Source organism: Choloepus didactylus, chromosome 8 (genome assembly GCF_015220235.1).
Source record: "Choloepus didactylus isolate mChoDid1 chromosome 8, mChoDid1.pri, whole genome shotgun sequence".
In the NCBI taxonomy this organism is placed as follows: domain Eukaryota; kingdom Metazoa; phylum Chordata; class Mammalia; order Pilosa; family Megalonychidae; genus Choloepus; species Choloepus didactylus.
The window spans coordinates 143,444,785-143,470,984 of NC_051314.1; the positions used below are offsets into that span (position 1 = coordinate 143,444,785).

General features: G+C 44.1%; 2 protein-coding genes across 13 annotated transcripts in view; one reads left to right on the forward strand and one right to left on the reverse strand.

Moving 5' to 3' along the window:
* Positions 1–8,753, forward strand: part of PRPF18 (pre-mRNA processing factor 18) — a 113,329-nt gene extending 104,576 nt beyond the window's left edge. For 3 of the 4 annotated variants that reach the window (XM_037845144.1, XM_037845146.1, XM_037845147.1), the window contains one exon: positions 3,335–8,753. In XM_037845144.1, the coding sequence (XP_037701072.1) occupies positions 3,335–3,415 (81 nt within the window). In that variant the 3' untranslated portion in view covers positions 3,416–8,753. Of the gene's footprint in view, positions 1–2,641 lie in introns of all 4 variants that reach the window. The other variant, XM_037845145.1, reaches the window with a different exon arrangement.
* Positions 8,754–14,807: 6,054 nt separating this feature from the next.
* FRMD4A (FERM domain containing 4A) overlaps positions 14,808–26,200 on the reverse strand; it is a 449,454-nt gene continuing 438,061 nt past the window's right edge. For 8 of the 9 annotated variants that reach the window (XM_037847310.1, XM_037847308.1, XM_037847307.1 and 5 more), the window contains 2 exons: positions 24,660–24,756; positions 14,808–18,065 (listed from right to left, as the gene is read on the reverse strand). In XM_037847310.1, coding sequence (XP_037703238.1) covers positions 17,963–18,065; positions 24,660–24,756 — 200 coding nt within the window. In that variant the 3' untranslated portion in view covers positions 14,808–17,962. Of the gene's footprint in view, positions 18,066–22,363; positions 23,197–24,659; positions 24,757–26,200 lie in introns of those variants that run through there. The other variant, XM_037847309.1, reaches the window with a different exon arrangement.

A 26,200-nucleotide genomic window follows, 5' to 3' on the forward strand; every position in this document is an offset into this window, starting at 1 on the left:
TAGCATTGATCATCAGCTAATATCGTACACATTTTACAGATTTGTTTTCTCTCTTGCCTTTTTCTACATGTTTTTTTCCTGTCAGTCTTCCTTTATTAGGCTATAACATCATGGGGGGGGGGGGTTCTTTTGTTTATGGTGTATCCCCAAAGGCTAGAACAATGCTTGGTGCATAGTAAGTGCTGAATAAAGATTTTTAAATAAATGTATTGCTTTTGTAAAAGTAAGAATCAAATAAAAAATGCAACCAGTTTTTCAGCTATTTGCAGGAAGCTAAACTAAGCAGCTCATTCATTGTCTTAGTGGTTTAAACCTCTAATAGCAACTTAAAACCAAAATCCTGAGGGATCCAATTGAAAAGATTTGTTTCTATTTGGAAAATAACCATATGCTATCCTTAGATTATGCCCCTTTAAAAATTGTGCTATATACTCTGAATCCTTATTGCAAAAATTTATTGTAATATTTTTGATAACTATTTATGACTCAAACTGTTGGTGTTTCACAGCTTTTTGGGAGCTAAGATTTTGGGCAGGATGCCAGTATATATTTTCTATATTTTTAAATCAGTTAAATCATGCTCAGTGGAGTTCAGTCAGCACCACAAATGTCTTCTATAAGGAGCAATCACCTAGGGTTCCAGATCTTCTAACATAAGGAAAATTACCTCCAGCAGTCTTAACATCAGCTTGTCTTTCATTTGCTGGTGGTGATTCCTGCCCTGCTTTGCTGCTGACTGAAGCTGTTTGTATTCCATGAGGGTGCTCTCTTTCATGACGTCGCCTCTCTTCTTAGCCACTCCTTCGGGAAACTCACGATGCCCAATTAGTGATACTGTGCATATTTCCATGGCTACAAATCACAATTCTGCATACACATGATTAGAATTTCACAGCAGGAGAAGTGGGTCATGAGAAGGGAATGATCTTTATCCTAAAGTAAATACCTGATTAGCACATAGAACAAGGCCATTGGCCTTGGAATTAGCTCAAAGATAACCTTTCTCCGCACCCCCATATTTTTAAATAATACAGTGTGGATGATCTTTGAATACACAAAGGACTTTAAGCAAAATATATGAAAATCATTTTTCTCTGATGTTGAATCTGTTAGATTCTGGCTAAATTCACAGAAGTCTGTATTTGTGGTGTCTGCTTACTAGGGAACCAAACGGCTTTTGCAGGGATTTCTTGTTTGTTTTTGTGGTTGGTTTACTTTTGACTTGGGTGGTTTCACTGAGTTTAAGAGTCGTTTGAATATTTAAGGTAATTACAGAGGACAGGTTCTGAATGCTGACTGTACCTGTGGCATCTGCATGCGTTTTGCGGCACTTTGTTGTGCTTACTTCCCAGACTGCCAGGAGTTTTCTTCTGTTGTCGGGTTGGATAATTACAGCCACATACTCTGCTTTCCCACTAGGTCATGTCACTCTTTCTTGGTTAAGGGGAAAGTGATATTTCATTGTATCATTTTGAGGAAAGAAAATGAATTTCTCTAAGTACCAGGCGATGTGTTAGACTCACTTTCATCTTCAATATTTTTCTTCGTCTGAACATAGTCAGCCTTTGGCCTATGATAGGATTTCATTGTTGTTATTAGGAAAGACTCAGTAGTTTCAATTTTTGTGAAATCAAGGTGAGAAAATTTTATGCTGAAAATTGTTGCGTACTTTTGTTCTTTGTTGTTGCTGTTTTCATAACTATTCAATATTGCTGTAGTTGTATAGATTTCAAAATTGTCAAAGTTTCTTCTTGTAAACAAGGAAATTTGTAGGCTGGTGATTAGAATAGTTGACAGGATTTATTGCTGTTGAAAAAGTCTTCCCAAAATTGTCTGCAGAGAGAGCTGTAGAGGTGTGTTGAAGGTTTCTGTCCTCATCTGTGACCTCTGCGAATGATGTTTGCAGTTTGGATGATGACTTAGAGGACATGTTTATTCAGTGGAGAATACGAAAGCTCAGGGATATCTAGAAACTAAATGCCACACATGGATTTTAAAAGATCATGGGCTGAAGAATGACTCAAAAGAGACTAATGAACTTTTTAACAGTGATGGTTCTGGTCATTTGTTAGAAAAAGACTGTGGAGATAGAGCCTGGAGAAGAACTGGCCAGTTTGCAGAATGGATAGAAAGCACTTGAATTTTGAGAGGTCCATGGGAGTTGGCTGTGTGTCTTGTTGTCTAAAAGGAGCCACAGGACCGAACTGCGGTGATATAATAGACCCCTTCAGAACTCTGCAGGATTGCCCAGACCACGTTTGGGATGCTGTATTCAGCTTTGATGAGTTTATGAAATGTTTTCATCACATAATATTGGATACATACAAAAGAATACATGTAAGTTATGGAGTAAATAATAAGACAAATAACTAGAACCTTCTGAAGACCATTGAATCTGTGTTTTCTTCTTCCTGTCCCCCGACTTCTCCCCCAGAAGTAACCACTCTTCTGAATTTGTTTGTCATTTCTTTGCTTTTTTCACAAATAATTATACCATGTTTTGCATGTATTTCTAAATAATATTGCTGTTTTACTTGTTTATGAGTTTTATTCAAATGGTCTGTACTGTATGTAGTCTTTTGCCACTTGCTTTTTACATTCAGTGTTGTTTCTAAGATTCATATAAGCCTTTCTTCACCAGGGTTCCTCATCTGGATCACAGAACATGGAAAATGACTTGAATGGCTGTTTTCTCAGTTCTCCCAAGGATGGCATATAAGCAGTACCCAAATGACAAACAAATTCAGAAGAGTGGTTACTTCTCGGGGAGAAGTCGGGGGACAGGAAGAAGAAAACACAGATTCAATGGTCTTCAGAAGGTTCTAGTTATTTGTTTTATTATTTACTCCATAACTTACATGTATTCTTTTGTATGTATCCAATATTATGTGATGAAAACATTTCATAAAATCATCAAAGCTGAATACTGCATCCCAAACGTGGTCTGGGCAATCCTGCAGAGTTCTGAAGGGGTCTATTGGATGCTTTTGGCTGGGTGGTTAGGGCTGCTATAGAAAGGCTGAATTGTTACACATAGTATACAGTTCATTCATACTAAAGTTTATACATGTATGTTCCTTTGGGGTGGACACTTAGGACATTTAGGTTATTTCCAATTTTTTTTTTTTTTTTGTCTGTTGCTGTTAAGAACAATGCTTGTACATGTCCTGGGTGAAAATGAATTGGCATTTCTCTTACATGCACTTCTGAGTGGAATCACTGGGGCCTGCTGCTTTGAGTGAGGATACTGGCAAGCTGGAGTGAGTCCAGAGGAGAACAGTTAAGAATGGGTCAACCAGATCATAGCCCACCTTTCTTTTCTTCCTTTTCTTAGGGACTGAAGAGGTTAATGACTATTTGCCAGAAGCACTTTCCTACAGACCCATCGAAATGTGTGGAGTACAATGCACTATGAGACCTCTCCATGGGGTGAAGGTGACTGGAAGCAGCTCGGAGCATGGATCAACAGGAATGAGGAAGGAAGGGAAGGGGAATTTCCCTGCTCGGCTTGCCACCTGGTTCAGCTCCTGGCTGGTTTTAAAAACTGTGCTGGCTCTCATCACGTCTGATTGCACACTGATTTTTGTGTCTTGCTTTCATTTTAAATCTTCAGAACATGAAGTTCTAAAGACTGTTTCCCCCATGATTTAAATGTGTAGGCCACAATCAAAGAAGGGGGTTTAGAAATAACTTTTTCCCAACACCCGAAAGTTGTGGTTAGGTTATTAAAAGGAAACATTTGAGGTTGGACTTATTTCTGTAAAATATGATAATTTTCACATTGTCTTTTATGTAATATTTATAGAAAATATTTTTATATATGGTCAATGAACATATGGAACCATTTAATGAAAGTTTATAGTCCTTAATGCTGCTGAGTTTTGCTCTTTTGTAGTAGAAATTTGAGTGTAAATGTTAGCACCATTAACTCAAGTGTTATTTTTGTGTTTCAAGGCTGGCTTATCTTCCAAGAAGTATAAATTTTAGTATTTGTCATCTCTCAGGAAATAGAAGTTTGAAAAACAAAGATGGTGCATCATCCTAACAAAAGTTCAAAATAAAGTAGTCCCAGAGCATCATGGTTCCAGGTGGGAAGTGGACCGTGGAGCTTGCCGAGGTTGGTGGCATGTCAGTGGTGCCTGAGTGTTCCGTGCTCACGAGGCATGTGGCCAACTGCTGCTCCCAGCTCCACTCTGTCAGGCCCAAGAGAAAGGTGCCAGGGTGGACGTCACGGCTCTTGACAGTATATCCCTTCTAGTTTTCTGCAGTGAGGCCTTGCAGATCTGGCACAGTGTCCTGCCCTGGGTACCATGAGGAGCCTGTGTCTTACATGTTAGGAGGACAAACTAGAGTGATGCAGGTGGAGCGTGTGTCTCGGGAGCCAGAGTCCCCGGCGTGGTACCTGCTGACCTGACTGCAAGGTGCTTCACCCTTCTGACCCTGGTTCATTATGGCTAAGTCAGCAGATAGTAACAATAGTACGTACCTCCTGGAGTTACTGTGTTTAAGTAAAATAAAACGCTTAGCATGCTGCCTGGCAAGCAGTAAGTGTTCAGCCAATTTAAGTTGTTGTTTCATCTCACTGTCTTTGTAGCTGTTTTTGTTGTTAGAGGGGAGTCACAGGACCTTTGATAATCCTGTGGTTAGGGGCAGTGTGTGCTCACTGGATGATAATAAGAACAACGTAGCATCAGCAGTAACACTAGGAATTATTCATGAGGCATTTCTCTGGCCCGGCTCTAGGGCTGTCTCCACAGTTCTGAGTACAGAAGGGCAGAGAATGTAGTGGGAGCTAAGGCAGCAGAGTGGGTGGGTGAAAGCCAGTTTAGGCTACTTTGGGTCCCTGGCAGTGCATATCTCGTAATTTCTGCTGGATGTGTATGTGGTAGCGGCTGAGGCCCACTGTCTGCAATTGAATCAGGGGTCCATGCCCCCACTTTGGAATGTTTTTCTTATGATTGAATTAATTAGAATTTAGGGGAGCTTGCTAGCACAAATGGGAGACAGACTTTCATAAAATACAACAACAGTTTCGACTTTCCTCATGTCTTATTGCAGAGGGTTTGTTTATAATGTTGAATGAATACTCTTCATGTTACTTGTTCTTCATTCAAAGTCAGGCCATGAAAGGGTGGTCAGTCAGTTTCATACTGTCTTCCCTTTTGCTGTTAGGCCAGATTTCATGTAAAGATGAAACTCACATGACAGTACCTCCTAAAGCTGAGCATTGTGGATAGATGGTTTGAAAAGGAAGTCGTGACGTATTCTACAGTGCTGTGAATGTCACCCATTTCCGGCTTAGGTCGAGGGGGGCAGACTCAAAGGTGTGGTTCCCTAGGAGACATTTCCATTTCCCTGAAATTAAAGATCTCTGATGACTGGAAATATGAGGATATATGGAAAAATGACCTTTTACCTTCTCCGAAACATGAACATTTTAAGTCAACAGATACTGTGTATTTTTGTTTTTGGCTATATCTAAAACAAGGCATTTCTTTTAAAATTAATCACAACCCAGAAATAACTATTCCTACCTGTCTTCCCACCTCTCCCAGACTCTTACCCCAAAGAGTTGTGTCTTTCTGGATTTGAATTTATAACGCACCGGTTTTCCCTCAGTAGTCAACACTGCATTTCCTAGGAGCGTCCTTGCCAGGTGCAAATGCTGAGCAGTCTTTTCAGCATTGCAGCACAGAGCTGCGGCAATCTAGAAGTCATGGTTGTGATTTCAGACTTTGGGGGAAATTAGGAAAATCAAGCTGAGGCCAAAGATAATTGGTACGTTGGTAGAGACAGAGAACACTCTAGGTCTTGTCGGAAGCAGGGGGGGGGTCCCCAGGGACCAGTGCTGTGGGCGATGTGCTTTCAGCAAGGATTTGGGGGAATAGGAAATATGATTGTAAGCTCTTCCTTCCGGAGACTTCCTGGCCTACTCCAGCACTTCAGATTGCCCTGGGGCTTGATCCCAGTAAATAATTTAGAAATACAACTCCTTTTACTTGAAAGTGATAATTTATTCAGAAAGTAAACAGCTTGGGGAAGACTGAAAGAGTGTTTCAGGGTCTGTGGTAGATTTGAATCTGGGGATTCATATCACTGGCTCCTTTTCAGCCACCTTATACTCTCTGATGCTGCTTCACCTAGAAGGGTGGTAGAATGAATGGGGCCACCCCAATGAAAAGGGGAGCGTGAGAGTCGGATGAGGCTGTTTCCTTTTTCTGGATTTCCTGATGAGCATGACCTGATGAATGACCTGGTGAACCCTGCCTCCTGCCTCACCCACCCTTCCCCCTGAGGTACTCCCAAGAAACCCCTGAAAGAATCACTTTATCCTGTAGAAATTTATGGTATGGTATCATATTGGAGTCTTGCACTGGCAAGTACTTTCTCACAGCGTATTTATTTAAGAGTTTCCAGCTGTCCAGAGCTGAGAGCCAGCTCTGCTCCTAGAGGGTCGCTGTTGGGAAAAATGTTATGGCAACTGTGTTTCATCCCAGACTCTGCAGTTAGATTTGCTGAATTATAACCACATGCCTGGTACTTGAAAGGTTAATGGTAACTGTAAAATCTCTTGAAATTTAAAAATAAGTTCTGGTGGTGTGGGGGTAACAGGGAGTGCAGTGTGGTTAGCAGCTGCAGCTGCTGTGTGAGTGAGCTGACCCCCTTCACGATTTTGGAACCATGTTTATTAAACAAACTTTTTACATTCACTAAAACAGTTCATTATTAAACTGTTGGTTATTTATTTTTTCCCCATCGTAAACTCCGTGGTACTTTATACAACTCGCTTAAGCCGGTCCTTTTGTTGCCTAGAAGAGTTGCCCAATTTTGCTGGGCTACTTCCTCTTGTTTAGTCTCCTCACCCTGGGCTTGAGCCCCAGTTTTGAAATAATTGCCAGCCTTCTCAACTTTTTCTCACAGAATTCAAGCTTAACTCATACTTATAACCACAGAGGGCAGCTAAGAAGTTTGGAGCCTCTTTGGGAATACTCCCGGAAATCTCAGATTCCTTCTCTGAGCTTCCCCTGGTACAGGCCAGTCATTAACACAGTTGGCAGTTGCACAGCTTGCCCAAATCAAATGCCTCTGCTGTCAAATGGCTGTAAACCATTAGTGTGTGGTCTGAGACTGGCTGACAGTTCCTGCCCTCTCCTAGATACAGAGGCAAGGCCATGGCTTTGGAAACTTTCAGGCCACAACCCACAGTAAACAATCATAAATATGCCCAATGTTACATACGTATAATACATGTGTGATGGAAACAAATTTATAGAACATACTGATAATTCTATTCTGTCCTATTTCATGAAAAATCAAGCTGGTTGTGATTCTTTAGTGGGTTGGTTTTGCAACCCATTAATACTTTGTGATGAGCACTTTGAAAACCACTGGGTGAAAGGAATTATGAGAGTTGAGGAAGGAGGAAACGATTTGTTCGATGAATTCAGGGCAGAAAGACTTGTTCTCTTTTTTATTTTTTTAATGCAAGATACAGCACTTCGCTCTCAAGGTTAGTGTGAAATTTAGCAGATCGTAAAACCTGGAGTACTTCGAAGATAAGTACTTCTGAAGCAATAATTCTGCTTAAAATGAGACTTGTCCATAGAGGGAAAGAAGGATAACCAGGCCAAGCAGCAAAATAAACCATCTAAGAAGATTGGCAGTGTGGATGTGTGACTGCCTTAGCCTGGCTGAGGATGATTGTGTACAGTAAGATTAAACAAGATGATATAAAATAAACTGGAGGGGCAGCTAAAGCATGAAGTAGGGTCGAGGCAAGGATGGATTCAAGGAGTCCAGTATATTCAGTGTCAGTGGAGGGAAAATGGCTTGTTCAGCCCTTTGGAACAGTATTTCCCAAGACTCAGGTAGAGCTAGATTACATTTCTTTTAATGTGAAATTTTAATGGAAGTCTATATAGCATATATGCACAAATCACAGCAACACTGCATCACAATAATTTTTTCTTGATGTGAACATCTCCCAAAGTAACCAGCACCCCAATCGGGAAAGAGGTTATCACCCCAGGAACCCTTCTTGCCTCCTTCTAGTCACATTAAACATCTTACTGAGGTATTTACACACAACAGACTTCACCCACTTAAAGTGTACGGTGTTTTAGTGTATTCATGGAATTGTGCAATTGTTATCACAACGTTTAGAACATTTTCATCACCTCCAAAGGAAACCCCAACCCCCTTAACACTGACTCTCCACATAGGTTATTTTTGTTTGTTTTAAAATAGTTTGTAAATGGAATCAAACAGTATTTTTGACTCTTTTATGCTTGACTTTCTTTCGTTCAGCGTATGGTTTATGATAATCATCCTTATGTGGCATGGTGGTTTCTGCATTCTCATTGATGTATATCACAATTTATCTGTTCTGTTGATGGGTGTTTGAATTTCCACTTTTTAATGAATAGTTTATATGTGCTATTTGGTGAATATACATTTCTGCAGGATATATATCAAGGTGTGGCAAGTCCATAGGCGATGTGTTTACTCAGCAATAGCAGATGCTGTCACATGGTTTTCAAATAGCAGATATTGTCAAATAGTTTTCCAGAGTGCTTGTTCCAGTCTGCTCTCCCACAGACAGACTTAAAGAATCCCAGTTACTCCACATTCTGGCAATGCTTGATATATATCCTTTGTTGTTTTCATTTTTGCTCTTCTGGTGGGTGAATAGAGGTAACACATTGTGACTTCCTTGCATTTCCCTGATGACTAATAAAGTTGAATACCTTTTTCATATGTTTAATGCAAAATTCCTTTTCAAATCTTTTGTATTGGTTCAAGTTTCTATTGAATTGTCCACCTTTTTCTTACTGATTTATAGTTCTTAATATATTCTTTGTTAGTATATGTATTGCAAATTGTCTCTCCCACTCTTGACTTGCCTTTGTCTTAGAGTACTTTTTTTGCAGAGAGGAAATAATTGTATGATTAGCTCAGATATTGACAAAGGCCTTTTTGTCAGCTATCTCTGCCAGATAGATTTTATAAAAATCATGTCAGTTGTAAGTAAGAATATAGGGTTTGAGAGAAGAGGAAATCGTAAGTGAATTTCTGCAGCTTTTGTTTGACTTTAGTTTTATTAGATTATGATGTTGTTTAGGACTTGGTTCTTTTTTCTCTTCTTTGGGTGTATAATTCTGTGTCCCATGTGTATATGGTACAGACTGTTAGCTTGCTTATTCTGTTTGCCTTTTCCTAATCTTTACTAACAGAACCCTGATTTTTTGAGAGCTGCAGTTTGCACAGTGCAGCTAAAATGACTTCTTTGTTGTTATGGTTATGATGTGGTTCTGCCAGTGAGATAGGGACAGAAATCTGTTGGGTGAGTTTGCTGGGAAAGCTCTTCCTTTCTAAGAGAGAGACAGGCTTTTCTGGCAGGCATCTTCTGCCCTTCCTCTGTTTCCTGAAGAGGCATCATGATGCAGAGATGCTTGGCATCCATCCTTCAGTCTTGATGGCGAGAGACTCATGCTAAAAATGGTGGAGCAGGAGATAGAGCCATTTCTTAGATGGCATCATGGAGTCATTGAACAAGCCCTGAACTGCCTGCCTCTGGGTTTCACATGTTCTTTCAGAGAAATATTGGTTTAACTCCTGCAGTTGGTGTGCTGGTTTGAATGTATTATGTCCCCCAGAAAAAGCCATATTCTTTGATGCAATCTTGTGGGGCAGACATTTTGGTGATTAGATTTGCATGGAAATGCACCCCACCCAACTGTAGGTGATAAATCTGATGAGATATTTCCATGGAGGCATGGCCCTAGCCATTCAGGGTGGGCCTTGATCAGTGGAGCCATATAAATGAGCTGACAGGCAGAGGGAACTCAGTGCAGCTGTGAGTGATGTTTTGAAGAGGAGCTACAGCCAAGAGAGACACTTTGAAGAAAGCACAGGAGCTGCAGATGAGAGACAGTTTGAAGTTGGCCATTGAAAGCAGACTCTTGCTCCAGAGAAGCTAAGAGAGGACAAATACTGCAAGTGCAACTAAGAGTGACATTTTTGAGGAATTGCTGCCTAGAGAGGAACATCCTGTGAGAAAGCCATTTTGAAACCAGAACTTTGGAGCAGACACCAGCCACGTGCCTTCCCAGCTAACAGAGGTTTTCCAGACACCATGGGCTATCGTCCAGTGAAGGTACCCCATTGCTGATATGTTAGCTTGGACACTTTATGGCCTTAAGACTATAACTGTGTAACCAAATAAATTGCCTTTTATAAAAGCCAGTCCGTCTCTGGTGTTTTGCATTCTGGCAGCATTAGCAAACTAGAACAGTTGGGTTCCCATTATATTCTGTTGAACTTAGTCCCTTAGTGATATGATAATACATTACTCAAGTTTCTTGGCTTTCAGAATCATTGAGACAAGTGAGTCATGGAGCTCTAAGGTTAAAATCTGACCTTGCTACATCCTCCCAAAATAGAAATAGGTAAAACCTCATTAACTTGAATTGGTTCTGTGATACTGGTATAAAGTGATCTCAGTTGCAGAAAAACTAGTTAAACTGAGTATAAAAGCAGCTCAGGAACAACTAGGTGTTAGCAGAGCAGAGGCCAAAAGGAGAGCTGCTGGCCTGTCACAGACTTTCTCAGTCACCCATTTGATTGGACAAAAGCATCTCTCTCTTGATCCTCTCTTGTGTTATTTCCAAATCTCCATTCGCGTGAGATATGACTTTGAGAGGAATAAACTTTCTTCTAAATATCTGTTACGGAGGTGAAAGATATTTGAGAAAATACATGATTGTGTTTTTGTCATGGGAAAAGTATCTTGATACGCTTTAACTTGTTATTCCTATGATTCCTTCTGAGACTCATATGAACTTGGGCCAAAAACAATGTGCGTTTTTTTGGTCCTTCATAAATTTTTTAAAAATGTAAATATTGAAAATTAGCTTGTCCTATATGGTATAACAGATTTTAGAAGTTTCTTGTTAGATTCTAGGGTTGTTCTCCCTCTGACCAGGCACTTCCAGGGAGTTGACTAGCCACAACTCAGAGAAGGCAGATCCTTCGACATTTGGGAGTCAGATTCCTGGCCAGCAGGTGTGCTGGTGGTGAAGCTTTTGTCTCTCAGCTTTACATCCACCTCTGTACTGTGCTCTGTGATGAGCCTCCACAAACCATAGCTGCTTTGCTGGCCTCTCTTTGTCAGGGTCCACCAATGGTGGGCACATGAGAAAGAAAGGGTCTGCCCCCTCCTGTTTGCTTCCTGTGGCAGACTGAGTCATATCCCACACAAAGACTATTCAAGTCCCAATCCCAAGTCCTGTATTCAGATCCTGTTGAGATGAAGCCAAACTAAAGCAGGGTGGGCTGTAATCCAACATGACAGAAGTCCGTATAAGCAAGGGAAATTTGGACACGGGGTAGTAGAAGCCACAGAGGAGACAGAAGGAGATTGCCATGTGACAGAGGCAGATTGCCAGCAAGCCACTGCCAGAAGGCTCCAGACACCAGAAGAAAGCATGGCCTGCTGAGACCTGGATTTTGGACTTTCAGCCTCCAAAACCATGAGGTAATACATTTCTGTTGTTTAAACCAACCGGTTTGTGGTATTTGTCATAGCAGCTCTGGCAAACTAAGACACTTCCTGTTCTTGACTGGCAACATGGCAATGGTTTTCCAGTCTGGCAGTGACGGTTAATTCCAGAAGCAACAGTTGGATCCACTTTGCACTTTTCCCACACTTGTAGAACCAGCTTCATCTTACCATTCAAAGATCACAGCACCAGTCAGCCGATGCCTGCCCTCTTCAGAGATTTCTCTCAGCTCCACAGTTCCTGCCAAGTTCCTAAGGCACCGTGTCCACTCCAGCTAGGCCTGACTCCTAGCTCCCTGGGGCCCCTCCCTCAAGCATCTCAGCTTTATAATTCCCAGCTCTGTTTCCCAGCTCTAGGAGTGGAAGCTGCTTCCTGCAGTTGTCTGTGTCCCCTTTTTACCCTAGCAGCTCTTCAACCTGGTTATAGTAAATCATCTGTGTTTAAATAATTGATGTAGTCTCTGTCTCCTAATACAGCAGGCCACCAGATTTTCAGCTCCTGAAAAAAGAGAATGAGACCCAGGCCCTCTTCCAAGCAATCCCAAAGTCAGGTTGATTTTCCAGTAGCACCAGCACAGGGCTTCTTCCTGGCTACATGATTCACCCCACACGGGGATAACTGTAAGACTGGGAAACTCGGGTTGTGAAGCTCAACCCCAGCTCTCTCCCTCCTTCATTCCCACCACACTGTTTCTCAGTCTCTTCTGGCCTTCTGTCTACTCACACTCTGCCTTCTCCTACCTTTCTTAGGACCTTCCTGGCTCCCTTCTCTCTTTGGCCATTCTCCCACTTTCTCTCCATTTTCATCATTGAGTTACTCTTTCCCAGTACCCTCTGTTCTATCCTCTGACCCTTCTGCCACACCCATGCCACAAAGCCCAGCATTTCCTGGGAATGCTGCTGGAGGGGGTCACAGGCTCTCCTGGGCCTCAGCAGTGACCGGAGGCCTCTCTCATCTTCCTCTCCTCTCAGTAACCATTCTCAGCCTTCCTGACCCCGCTCAAGACCCCTATCCGGCTCCCTACCTTTTCTCACATCGCACTGAATCTGCAGGCAACCTTGAGGTGTATTCCTACGGCCAGACTGACCCGCTCACCTTTTCCTACCTGACGTGGAGGAGAGTTGTTCTTCCTCCTGTGATCGGCTAAATATTCCACCTTCCTTGCTTTCTTACCACCTTCTAATATATAATTTACTGACATCCATTTTCTCTTTCCCTCCACCCTCCATGTAATGTAAATTCCATTAGAGCAGGGAATTTGCATCTCTTGTTTGCTGCAGATGTTACGTGTGAGAGAGGGAAAGGAAGGGGTCCAGGGAGGTGGTCGTTGCCAGGAACTGAATTGGGAAAGGCCAGGAATGGAGCAGGCTTGGAGGGGAAGATCAGGAGTCCAGTTTTGGTCATGTTTGCTTGTTGGACATTCCTGCAGAGCTCTTGAGTAGGCAGTAGGATGGACGAGTGTTAAAGAGGAGGTGCAGGATGTAGGGATAAGTTAAGGTGTCATCAGCATAAAGGGGGCATTTATGAGGAGACTGGAGATCTTCTGTGGGATAGACCAATAGTAGGAGGTCGGGAGATGAAGAAAAACCATTAAGGAGAGTGAAAAGAAGGGTGAAAAAAAGAGTGAGAAAAATTTCTGCAGGAAGAGGAAGCCAGGAGAAGGTGGGACCCTGGACTCTAAGGGAAGCAAATGTTTGAATGAGGCACGATGGATCGGCTCTGTCTGGTGCTGGGAAGTCATATGTAGGGAGAGCAGAGCATTATCCATTGGATTTGGCATTGTGGGGAGTCATCATTGACCTTGACAAGTGGGGTCTTGCTAGAGTAGAGGGGATGAAAGCATGATTAGAGTGGGCTTTGGAGAGAATGGATGACTGAATGAAAAACATTAAATGAGTTAGGAGCCTACTAGCTTGTGGGGATACACATTTATGAAGGGAAAAATGGGGTTCTTTCTGATAAAAATCATGGTAAAATTGTAAACCTATGGGCCCTATCAGTCTCCACTCTGTTATGCTTCTGAATTGCAGTCCAGGGCCGGGACACTGCTTTGTACAAGGCATTGAGATTACACCACCGCAGGCAGGTGGCTTTGGCCTTTGCCATCTCTCAGATCAGTCAACTCCCTGATCCAGGGAGGTGCCAGTGGGAGAACCCCTGTCCACACTTGTTGATCTCTTATCCTTGGGAATCTTTAAAATCTCCTCCTAGCTCTTGAATGTCGGTTACCACATTTCCTCTTGTACTGGGGCATTGTACCTGCTTGTCTGATCCGTGAGAGTGCAAGCTTTTGAAGGCCTGGCCCCAGCCCAGAACATTCAGTGAAGTGCCTGACGGAGGCCACTGCCTGCTGGCTAGCCCTCATCAGTGGGGCTCCTACGGTACCCCCTGTTTTAGAGACAGTTTTGGGTATGAGTTTCTTTGAACTGATCTTCTGGGAGAAAGGAAAAGGCTGGCTACTTGTAATGCCTTCTGCTGGGATGGGGGTGTTTGCATTGTGTTCTCTCACAACCAAAGTAATAATTGTTTGTCATTGATTTGATGACACCATGTAAGGAAGTGTGTGTGTGTGCATGTAAAAATTTCATGCCTGTGCATGGACCTGTGGGTAAAGGTATGTGTCTCTGTGCCAGTGTGTGCATGGTGCAGGTAGGAGGGTGGGAAAGGAATGGAAACTATGGGCCACTTGCTTTCATGGGATAGTTCGATCTTAAAGAGGAGTTAGTAGATTTATTTCCTCAGCTGTGACTTATCTACATGCAAAAGACTTAAAGAAGTTCCCTGGTTTAATATCTTTTTAAAAATCAGTGAAGATTATCATGAGATGCTGGAGTCTTGGTTGCCTCCCCAAGGAAGGGAGACCTTAGGCTTTCCCATGGGCAGTTTTGGGGGCTCAGGAAGTATAAATGTGGGCTTGTTTCCAAACATGGTCCATGCTTCCAGGGACTGTTCCCATTGTTTGCAGCCCTCTCTGGGGTCAGCCCACTCTGGAGAGACACACATAGTTTAGAATATATTATCTTTGTGTAATTAACAAAATGAAACTAGAGTAAGAGGGAATTAGTCTCCTAAACAAACAGAGCTTTCCTCTGTCATCTAGCAAGCCAGTGAGCCGATCCCATCCACAGATCATTTAAAAATTGAGCCTAGCATGGCGCCAGAATTCCACATTTCTGGAGGGAGTTCTGTAAACCTGCTGAAGCATCTGTCACAGCCAACACACAAAATCTCCAAGAGGCAATGGGATCTTTTCATTTGGAAAATGCTTTAATAAGTGTTGACAACACTGTTTTGCAAAATGTAAAGGTACTATACAAATTCTTAATACAAAAAGAATAAATTAAAAGCAGATTTCTTTTTAGTTCTGCAACTTTTTTCTACAACGTACATCTTTTCCATTGATTACAGTTGAACAGAATCCAGTCAAATCTTTTTACATGCTCGACAGCCAGTTCAGGAGCGACCTAACCTTTTCTCCGTTATTAAACTAGAGTCCATTTTACACAACCTGCAATAAGCTATCGCCATTAATGGATATGTAAAACTTTACACCTAGTTAACTAAGCAGTAACTGGTCATCTGATAGCACCTGCCTGGGATTTGCTAGATTTGGAACTAAACTAATACTGAATGAAAACAAATTGGAATTTTAACAGTTTCAACACTCACCTGCATATAATAAAATTTAAAACAAACAAACAAACAAAAAAACCCTGTCCACAACAGAGTCTGATGTATGTGTTGATCCCAGCCTTCTGGCTAAAGAGGAAATTTCTTACACATATCCAAAGAATCCAACAGGGGCTTTATATCAGACCAGGGATTTCATATTTCATCCTATTTTTTTTGAAAGAAGGGACCTACAAAGGTTTGCAAGTGCTTGTGTACAATTCCTATATCGTTTCCCTCCACACCGATAATTAAACGTCAGTCTCCAAGGACTAACACTATGTACATTTTGTATCCACTGAATGCAGCTCAACAGTAAAACCTGTTTTACTGCCAGGCCACCATGACATCTGCCTGAATTGTAAATCCCACTCCCACTCTGTTCCCCTCTGCCCCCGAATCCAAAACATAACACGAGTTTCTGGAAAGACTTTTCTTCGTCTTTTCTTGTGACTCAGTGTAATCTCAAATGACTGTACCTGAACGTAGCCTTGACGCCTTCTTTTATGTTGCACATGGCTCAGTCTGATTATTCATGCATCTTCTTTTGGGAGAGAAAAACAAAAAAAAAAAAACAAAAAAACAATATGGTCCAATGGATAATGCTTCAGAAAAGGGAAGGGGGAACAAAAAATACACCCCTGCTGTTTGTAGCACTAACCAGCAACATAACAGCAACAAAAAGATCCCCTCCCACCAACCCCCCCAGATCATTTAGTCATATTATAACCAGCTTGTTATTTCTCCTGCAGGGTTTACCCCTAAAGTGTTCTCTGAATATGAATGCCTTCTGCAAACTGGTGTCACCAACCAGGCCATGCACAGAGCTGGGGACCCAGGCCCCGCTGCTCCCAGGGGACTGGCTGGATGATAGCCCTGGTGGAGCACTCCAGCCAGATCCCACCAGACTTTCCAAGCAGCAGCATTGGAGCACAGTGACCACTGATATACTCGGAGTATCCGTTCTGAGCTTTCTGTCTGGTAGTCTAGTGTTATTCTTGGATCACACATAGATAAAAACAAAGATTTTCTTCATGCTAAAGCTAACTTGGGTTCAGCTTTCCCACAAAATCACCCCACACCGCTCCTGCCCCTGGCTGTTGGATGCCTTTCCAACAGGAAGTCATGACAAGTGAAGTCTCCCCACCCCAACCCGTGCCAATAAGCACAGCACAGCACCTCCGTGACGACAGTGTGCGTCTTGAATAACCCGACTCAGACTGTGCGCTTGTTAGTGATTAGAAAAGCATTGTTGAGGCCTTGGATGAAGACCGACGGCTTTCCAGTCACGTATGAAGCAGCTCCAACACATGTGAACATGCAGCGCCCACACACCTTTTTCTCCTTCTTCCTCTTTTGGCGTCTGCAGATAAATGTGGTGCATCGAGGGAACTGACAGTGTTGTAGGGAATTGCTTTCTTTTTCAGCCCTGCTCTGCTTGCTAGCTAGTAGACACACGAGGAGCCTCTTACAACTGAAGAGCATAGTTGGGTTCTTTGAGGAAGTGACACACTGGTATCTGGGTGCCGAGAGACATCAGATCTGAGCTCTCTGTCACACAAGTGCTCAAACATACAATGAGCCACAAAAGTGAAACACTTGAATGGAGAGCGAATGTGCTTTTCCCTTGGTTTCCCACACAAAATAAAACGAAACACCTTGTGCAAAAAAAAAAAAAAAAAGATACACTTTTACTGGATGTTTTAATGACGGAGAACCACTTTTGGCAACCATCACCTTAAGCTGACGACATGTTCCCAAAGGAGAGGAGCCACGTGTCTTGGGCTTGGGCTCAAGCACCCAGTACAGACCAGGGCTAATCGCTCTGCTTGTCCCCACAAATCTGTGTTCCTTTGGGCCCGGATGTACAGGGAGCGTGAGGCAGCAAAGCTACCCAAGGTGGCCTCACCATTCCCCTCATGTCTGGTTAATTCTTCAGGCTCTGGACTGAGAGAACTGGGACGCTAACAGAGAGGGATGAAGACAGAGGGGACAATATACAAACTCTCACTTGCGGTATGTGGTGGCAGTCTAAAAATGTAAAAGACGTCATGGCAGAAAGAACGCCTTCCTCTTGGCCCCTCTTGGTGTGTGTGTGTCTGTGCGTGTCTGTGTGTTTTGACTTATTAATTTTTTAATCTTTGGCAGCATAGAACTGATTGTGATCCTCCAATGCGTCTCTGAAGTGTGAGGCTTCCTTTTTCATCCCTTCCCCCCACCACACCTGCTCTCCCCAAGTTGTTTCCTTAAGGAGCGTCTTGGGGGAAAGCTGAATGTCCCTCAGGAGGCATGCTTCTCGTGAAGTGCTTTATTGGCCTCGAGGAGGCAGGCTGGGCACCGCTTTGTCATCTTTCTGCATCACCCTGTACTAATTCATTCCCCCTTCCTGTTCTCTACCAGTGTCACTTTCTGCAGGAGTCTTGTGACAGCCAGCCCCCCCGAAGGTCCCTGGCCTGGAGACCGACATGGCAGGGGGAAGCCACCGAGGTGCCATTGAGGACGGGCGTCTGGCTCTCCGTGGGTGAGAGAACCAGGGTACACACAGTGGGACCGGAACCTTCCAGTATGTCTCCTCAGTCAGGTGTTTGAGGATGAGGGGATGCGGAGACAGGAGAAGGAAAGTGCTGAGGGCCGAAGCTGGTGCAGGGTGACAGTGCGTCTGGGTAAGGCAAATGAGAGGCAGTGAGGCGATCCCCGGATGGCGCAGAGGCGGCGGGCCAGGGCCGGGTGGCTCATACGAGGGTCCCGGGCTTGGCTTTCTCCTGCCTGTACCACTGGACGTCGGCTAGCTCTGGATAGAGGGGAGAATCCAGGAAGCAGCCATCGCTGTAGCTCCTGCAGGGGATCCAAGAAAGAAGAGACGTTAGATGGCTGCATCCAGAAGCTTGTGTCTACTGGACAGGGAGGGACCTGTGCCGGCCATTCACGCTCCACAGGAGACACCATGTCAAAACCCACGAGGACCAAGGCCTTGCACTCCATCAGAGGCTTTCATAGATGGAAAAGAAATCACGTAAAGGGAACCTCGTGAAACCTTGGACAGCCGTGAAAGAGAAAGTGCAAGTGAGCACCCACTCAAAGCAGGGGGTCTTATTTTGGTCCTTACTAAAGATCATTAATCAGAGAAACAGCCTCTCTCCCATCTCTGCCTAAACTGGCTCTTTCTGGGCAAAACAAAGGCCAGACTCCATCTCCCTGAACGTAGGAGTAGGTTGGGAGCTGGCGAGTAGCTGGGTGGAGGGCAGTTAAGAGATGGTGCGGAGAGACCGCCTGGCTCCCTGCCGGCTGAGCTCCACGCTGCCCAGGAGCGGCTGGAAGCCAGCCTGGACGGCTGTGGGCTCGCCCCTTGGCTTTTAGCTTTTGCATGAAGTAGTCTCTGGTTTTCATTTGGGCTTGATCTCTACCTAGGCGAGATTTTCTAAAGGGCTTTTTGTCTTAGCCTTCAATCCCAGGTCTCTCGGTGCCCGAGGCTACGGCCTGGGACGCAGGCTCCGTGCCAAGGTTACATCTGGACTTTCATGTTTGACATCCCCAGAGCACATGCCTTTCAGGGGTAGAGAAATCTATATGGAAATACTGTAAGTGTCAAAACCTGATTCTGTCCCCTGCACCCAGTCTCCCCACACCAAGTGCCAGTGGTATGCCTGGGGATGGTAGCGGGAAGGGACCATTCTATGCAAGTCAAAGACGACTCTAAAGAACATTTCAGCAAGGTGCACAGCCTCATGAATCAGTTCATAGTTGAGAACAACCAGTGACCTGTTTTCTGCTAGATTTGCTGACCTCTCTAGGAACAAATGGGTGAAGGGGTTCTGGATTTTGTCAATTTTTCATGTGGTCCTGAAGCTGGAGTCCAAAGGCACCTGTGAGCAAGCTGGGCCTGTGCTTGGAGCCCCTGAGGCACATGGGGGTGGGGGATGGGGTGGGGCAGCACTGATTAAAAATGGCTGTTGAGGCCCTCAGCGATGCTGCTGGCCTTGTACATGATGCCCTCCCAACCCCCTGCCACCCTGACCTTTGCAACTGTGCCTGAGGGACTGAACGCTTTTAATGGGGAAGGTAGTTCAGCCCCGCCGAGGACACAGGCTACGTGCCCAGTTCTGTTCCTGGGGACAGCCCCCCCACCACCCCCAACTCCACACAGTCCTGGGCAGTGCTTGGTGCTGTCCACTCTGAGGCACCACCCCCTCACCCAGGTGTGGACAAGTGATCCAGTGGGCCACTTAGAGTCCTCCGACCACAGTCACTGGCTCAAACATGGGCACGGGCCAAGGACATGCAGATTCTTCCCTGAGAGCTGCTGTTTGGATGCCACCTGGATTAGAAACCCAGGATGTCAAGATCCTCCTTGGAGGGAAGGGAAGGAGAGCAGGGAGTAGAGCAGAGGATGGAAAGAGAGCTAGAGAATCCGGATCTGACTCTGCCCCAGCTTCCTGGTTATGTCAGCCCCAGAACACTCTCTTTCTGTTTAAGCTGGTTGAATTGATTTCTTATATGCAATTCATACAGACACATTTAAATCATTTTTCTTAAAACACTTGAAAATTTTGTTTCTCGTACAAATGTGATCTGAATCCCTTTGGGACAAATTTTCCTTAGGATATAAAGAACAGTATCAGACTGTGCTTCCCAAAGCTGTGCCGTGAGATGCTCTGAGGAAATAAAAAAAAGGTCCCACAGATAAAGTATTTAAGTATACTTGCTTTTGGAGTGTTACAGTGTATGTGGATATCATATCAGAGGCTCTGAGAACTCCTGCATTACTTTGTTTCACCCAGAACTTCCCTAAATGCATGAATTCTTGTTCAGTATCATCTATTACTATCCACAGAACACACTTCAGAAAATATGATCTAACACAGTCTAACAACTGTGTAAAATGTGTTCAAATCTCTCGTAATGCCATACGTTGGACCCTATAAAGTTTCTGTTAAAATTACTGTTATCGATCACCGTTAGGAAAGTTGAGGAATAATTGTGACCCAGCTACAGAGTACCTTTGTAACAATCTAGTCTGCCTTAGAGGAACGAAAGTCCTCTACATAATAAATATAATAAAGGCCCAGGGAAAGGCCGCTGAGCTTGAGCAGGAGGTGTGGTGGTTGGAGGACATGAGTTCCACTACGGTTAATTCTGTGTGTGGAGACACAGCTTGGCCCTTGGCTGACCCCAGGGCTCTGCTCCATTCTTCAGAAAGGCTCCCGAATGACACAATCCCACATCTAAGAGGCCACTGAGACGTCACTGAGTTCCCCGCCTTTCTTTGAAGCTCCTGAACAAGAGCTCATCGGACACCCAATGGATAAAGTAGCTAAAGCAGGAACTGAGTGGCGGGTGGGTGGGAGGAGCTGGGAGGGTGGGGAGCATGACTTGACTGGTAGTTTGGTCCCCAGTTGGCCCCAGAAGGGGTGCTACTCCTGCCCGAGAGGGTTACCCCCGAAAGCATCCCAGAGGGGACAGGCTGCAACTAGTTGGAAATGGACTTTTTTTTTTTCAGATTAAAATGCACACACTAAAGGACAAAAAGGACAACACCATGGCAAGATGAAGCTGGAAGGAAAGACTGACTCATCCAACCCTTTGATGTTTTACGCAGAATATATCTTAGTGATCTCCCACCGTTGTTTGAGTGGTTTCAAAGCTACCATTAAACGTTAAAGCGTAACATGTTGGCATCTTATCCTTAGTTGGTACAAATTCAATTCTACACCAATCATCGAGAAATGCCACATGCTAAGAAAGCAGAATTAACAAAATAGACCATTTAGGAAGTAATTATTCTTCACAAATAGAGTGAACAGGGTTGTGTTAAATAGTCCCCCTAGTAAACTTAAGTATAAGCCCTTCAGTGTAGCATGAGTTGGGATCCAATGCAGATCTTGAACTGAGGCACCAGGGGGCGCCCTTAGACCTGGGCCCTCTTGGCCATGGTGGGTCCCCAAAGTGTTGACTGTGGACCCACCAGGAGGGAGCCAGGCCATCCCTCATTTGCAGGAATGGCCCTGCCCTGGGATGACTCACAGACACCCAGACACAGCGGCCTGCAGGCCTTTGAAGCCAGACTCTCCCACTCTGTGTGGGTGGGGACCCCTGAGCTCCGTCACCCACAACTAATGGAGTCGATAGCTCAGAACTGCTTGATGTGGGGGTGGAGTTGGAAATGTAACGCCATGATCTCAAAGGGGAGCAACTTCAATGGAAGTATTTTTGTAAAGCTTACGAACTGATTTTGTAGATGTACATTTCAGCAACCCTTTATCGTCCCCTCTTACTAAATGTTGAGATAATGGAGAAGTAGGATTTAACTGTCAAAATCAGCTGGCGGTCTCACAGCTGGGACGACTGGGCATGGTACGGCCACTGCTCAGGATATTTTGGATCCATTTCAAGCTGACTCGACTCCATTCCTACAGCAGCTCCTTAAAACCAATGCCATCCTCAAGTCCCACAACCGCCCACTCCTCCGTGACCCTCTATGCTCCCCTGAACTGAAAAAAGAAAGGTGATTCTTCTTACTTCAGAAATGTTGCTCTCATGGCCACATTCTATCTCTAAATTCCTCTGCCTTCACCTGTCTGTTTCTTCTTTTCTCTGACATCAGAGGATGATGGGTCCATCTTCCTTTCAAAGGCTAAGCCCCTGTCTCCCTGATCCCCCATCTGCCAACTCTGGTGACTTATGGTACAATTATTCCATGTCTCTCTCCTAATCTGTGCATGATTTCGTCCTAACCTGCTTTTCAGGCTCAAGCCCAGCTTTCTGTACAACAAAATGAGACTCTGCTGTTTCCCAAACACCTCTTGCTTATGTCTGCACGTGTGATGTAGCTTCTCTGTATCTCCACCTGTCTAGCCCCCTTTGAACCTGCAGGTCTTTGAAGCCAGGCTCATAGCATCTCCAAGAGGCCAGAAGTGGTCCCTCTCACCTCTGAATCCTTTTAGCACTTTTGTTTTTAAGTCTGAGAGTGCTCGGTGCAAAAAGCTGAGGTTTTTTCCATTCCTCTCTTATTTCTCCTAATTGATTTTCAAATCCCTGATTATAGGGACTCCAGCCTCTAGCATGGTTCCTGGAATATATTCAGGGTTCAATTTTTTTTTTTTTATTGAGAATAAACATAACTCCTTATCTTTTCAGTTATCACTCAAAATGCTATTTAATTTCAATGTTGTGCTCCCCAGTGAGACTATAAGTCCCCGAGGACAGGAGCGAGACCAGGTGTTCCTATTTGATGCCCACTTCTGGGGTGCCTCGTAGTTGTCAGTGTGTGTATGATTCCCCCAGGGGTGTTGTTCAAAGGTAGACTCTGATTCCATGGGCCGGAAGGTGCCCTGGCAGCTACTGTCCTAGCGAGCTCCCAGGTGGTGAGGTGGTGGCTATGGTGATGATGAAGATGATGATGGTGATGGTGGTCATCTATGGACTACCTTTGGCAAAGCAGAGTTCTGAGCATTTGGTACCACATCCAGCTGTCACTCATGGGTGCTGGTGTGAACACATGCATGATCTTTAGGTGCCCTGGGTGCTTTAAAACTTAAATTGCAATGAGGCTGCTCTTTTTCACGGACATTGATGATTAAACCAGTAAGACCTTCCACAAACACCCATATGTATGTAGAGCCTGGGAAGATCTAACACAAAGTTTGGGGCCTTTTCTGGGAAGTCACATTGGGAATATCTAACATCTGATATAAAAACATACATATAAACATATAGTTCCACATGTAGCTAGAAATAGGACATAAAAATAATGGCTTCCACAGCCTTCAGTTGTTTCCTTCTGGAAATTATGACATAGGGGGAAGGCCATACATCTGCAGAACATCTGGGGGTCACAAACACTCACAGACAGTGCAGGGGGGATGGGCTGTAAGTATGAAACATTCCCTTACGATACCTCTATTCATCAGTACTTTGGTGAGTTGGAGACTCAGACCCATCCGTAATGGGTGAGTTTTCTGTTGCTTCTCTGAACAAAGGAAAGCAGAGGAAGGAAGAGAAAAGAGGTCATGTTAAAGAGAAGAATTGACAGACATAATTAATAGCTTATTAATACATTGGAAGGACCGGCTGATTATACGCCCAAGTGTTAGTAATCGATAATACAAGTCATGCAGAACTTTCAGTCCCCTGGTTGAGTCAGAAGACCTCTTTGATTTTGTTAGGAAGGCAGGCCTTTCACACTTTTCACCTATTGTCATATTTTCTTCTCACCTCATACAGAACAGGTGTTGTTTTGTTAATGATAATTCAACTCAATCTGGTAAAAGAGTTGACTTCAAGGACCAAAATACCTTTTTGTTTAAGATTGGTCTTGAGTCCTTGCTAGATACGTGTGGTGAAATGCAGGCAGGCTGCAAAACGAGCCCCATGTGTGGACCTGTGAGAGGCATGCAAAAATTTCAGAGACTGCTGTCAGTCAAATAATGCAATCATCTATTTGGATCAGGTGAGACTGGGTATGAGCTGGAAAGTCTGGAGGATCCAAAGAGGTATCTTGAGATCTGAAGTTCCTTATCTGAATGAGATGGTTTAGCCTCCAAGGTGCCATCCACCAATTAGAAACTGAGATACAATCACTGGATAAAGGGTCCCCATACTCCTTTAACCAACAGGTGTTGATACACTTTAACATCTACCCTAGAGGCAATTTCTTCGAACAAACAGATGGAGCATCAGCAGAGTAAAGTGGGCTGGGGGTATCTGCCCGACTCTCCAGTAGACACCTCATTATAAATGCTCATTAGACCATAAAGCTTTAAGGCCTACATTTAAAGCTATAAAAGGAGCTGGATTTGGCTTCACGTTGGCGTCAGCTTCCATTCAAGGTCTCAAGGTACTTGATTTCTTTTGCTTGTTAATTAACAAGAAGTGCCTGGCAAGGACAGGGACAGGATCTGAGCCTCTTGCCCTTTTTCCTAAGAGGCATCCTGATACTGAGTCACAGTCGACACACTAAGAAGCGTGTAGAACAACCTCTGGCTTGGGGCCAGCCCAAGGAGGTGCTTAATCAATGTAAGTTCTCTTTCTCCCTCTCCCATCCTTGCCCGCCACTTTGAAGTCTACCTGGGTATAACCAGAACCCAGTTCACAAGCTGAGAAATCACAGTCTAATGGGGACAATGTTTTCTGGAATTCTGATCAAAGAAACAGTTGTACTTCCTGCTCCTTCCTCCTCCACATTCCAGGAGGCTAACGCCTACTTACAAGAGAGTAAACAGAATTCTGGTCCAAAGGGACGGTGACAAAAAGTAGAGGGGTGGAAGGTAACAGCAACTCATTGTGCTTCTTTTGAAAAGAGAAGTTTCCCAGGGATGACGAACACTTGCCACCACAATCTTGTATTTATTAAACCCTTCCTAGTTGACAAAGCAGCCCACGGATCAGTCTAGAACATGGACAAGGAAGAGTAAGGTTCTGAAAGGAACTCACCCAGTCTGCCAGGTTAGGATGTGGTGGGGACTGCTTGGGGGAGTCGCTCCGATTTCACTTGCTGGCGTTGAGCTTCTCTGGCTTTGAGGTAAGGCAGCTGTCAGTGGTGTGGGAAAGGCAGAGAGAAGGGGATCAGGTCCAGGGGAAGGAGCTTATGACTCATTGGTCTGTACGAACCCAGTGGTCAGGAGTCAGTGTTCTAGGGATGCTGCGTATGACCTTATGGCAAGGTCACAGAGGGGAAGACAACACCCCCATTATGTAATCCCTGCCAATTACGTTCTCTCTCCAAACCACGCAGCTCTACTGCGAGTTAGGCTGACCTGGGATCCCATGTCCCGCCTCCCCCTCCCCACAGGGATTTCTGTGGCTTCTACAGGAGCAAAGAAACTGAAGCCACCAGGGTCCTTTGAGTAGACACCTGGAAAGGGCTAAGCAAGAAGGGCCTGTTTCTCTGGACATCTGGGAGCTATGCCGCAGGACATTTTCAGATGTGACCCAGGTATCAACATTGTGCTCTTCATTAGGAATAGAGGACCTCCTGAAGGGTTCTCAGAGCTAGCTGTCTTATCCATTTTAGGTTTATCATTTGCAGCCATAGCACAGTGCAAAAGGGAGCAGGGCTTTTAATAGCTCATCCAAATCTGACTACTCGGAGTTTACTGTTGTGGGCAGCATAGAAGCTAGTTAGGAAATTTTAGTAGGAAGTAAATCATACTTAAATGCAACCTTTACTTTCTTGGAAAAGGGAATTTTAGCTTCTAAGATCTTTTTAGTCTTAAACATTTCAAAAGATTTCCCTGATCTCTTGAAGTAAAGCAAATCTACTAGAGAAGTACAATTGTGTTAGAACATAAAGAGCTCTGTTCTTTCCTTGGCAATATTTACAAATCAACAGCTCTTCTAGTAGGGTCCCTGAGGATCATACCCTATAAATGGTATATATAGTGTATTCATTCATTCCTTCATTCTCAAAATCTTCCTGGGAAGTCAATGACAAGTTCCATTGGGCTTAGTTTACAGGTGAAGAAGGAATATGGAGAAGGTTCTAAGACCTTGAAGTCCAGGGTCCACTCATGATTGCCCAAGTTATTTTTATTCTGGTTCCTGGAGCTTGTTATTTGGCCAATGAGGCATGATAAATAAGTCAAGGGGGATGCCAGGCAGAATGTGGAGCATGAAGCGGGCATGCCTGGGCAGTTGGGTTGTCCTGTTTGCCCTGCTTCTTCTGGCCCCAAGACTTTCCCTCAGCCTCCAAAGATGACTCCTCCATGATCTTTCTTCAAGATCATTCCCCTTTCCCCTGATCTTAAACAACCCTCTCTCCAGTCACTAGTCAACTTCTTGACTTGTAGTTCCTTCCATTTGCTTCTGGCTTTTATTTTGACAATTTTTATCATTTTCATTATGTCTCCAAATCTTCCCTTGCTTTCTTTTTATATAGTCAAGATGTCAAATCTTATCACTTTGCAAGTCTCCCTCTCTATTACGGTATAAGGGTGTAAGTTAACATATGCTATACTTAATCAGCATCAGCACTG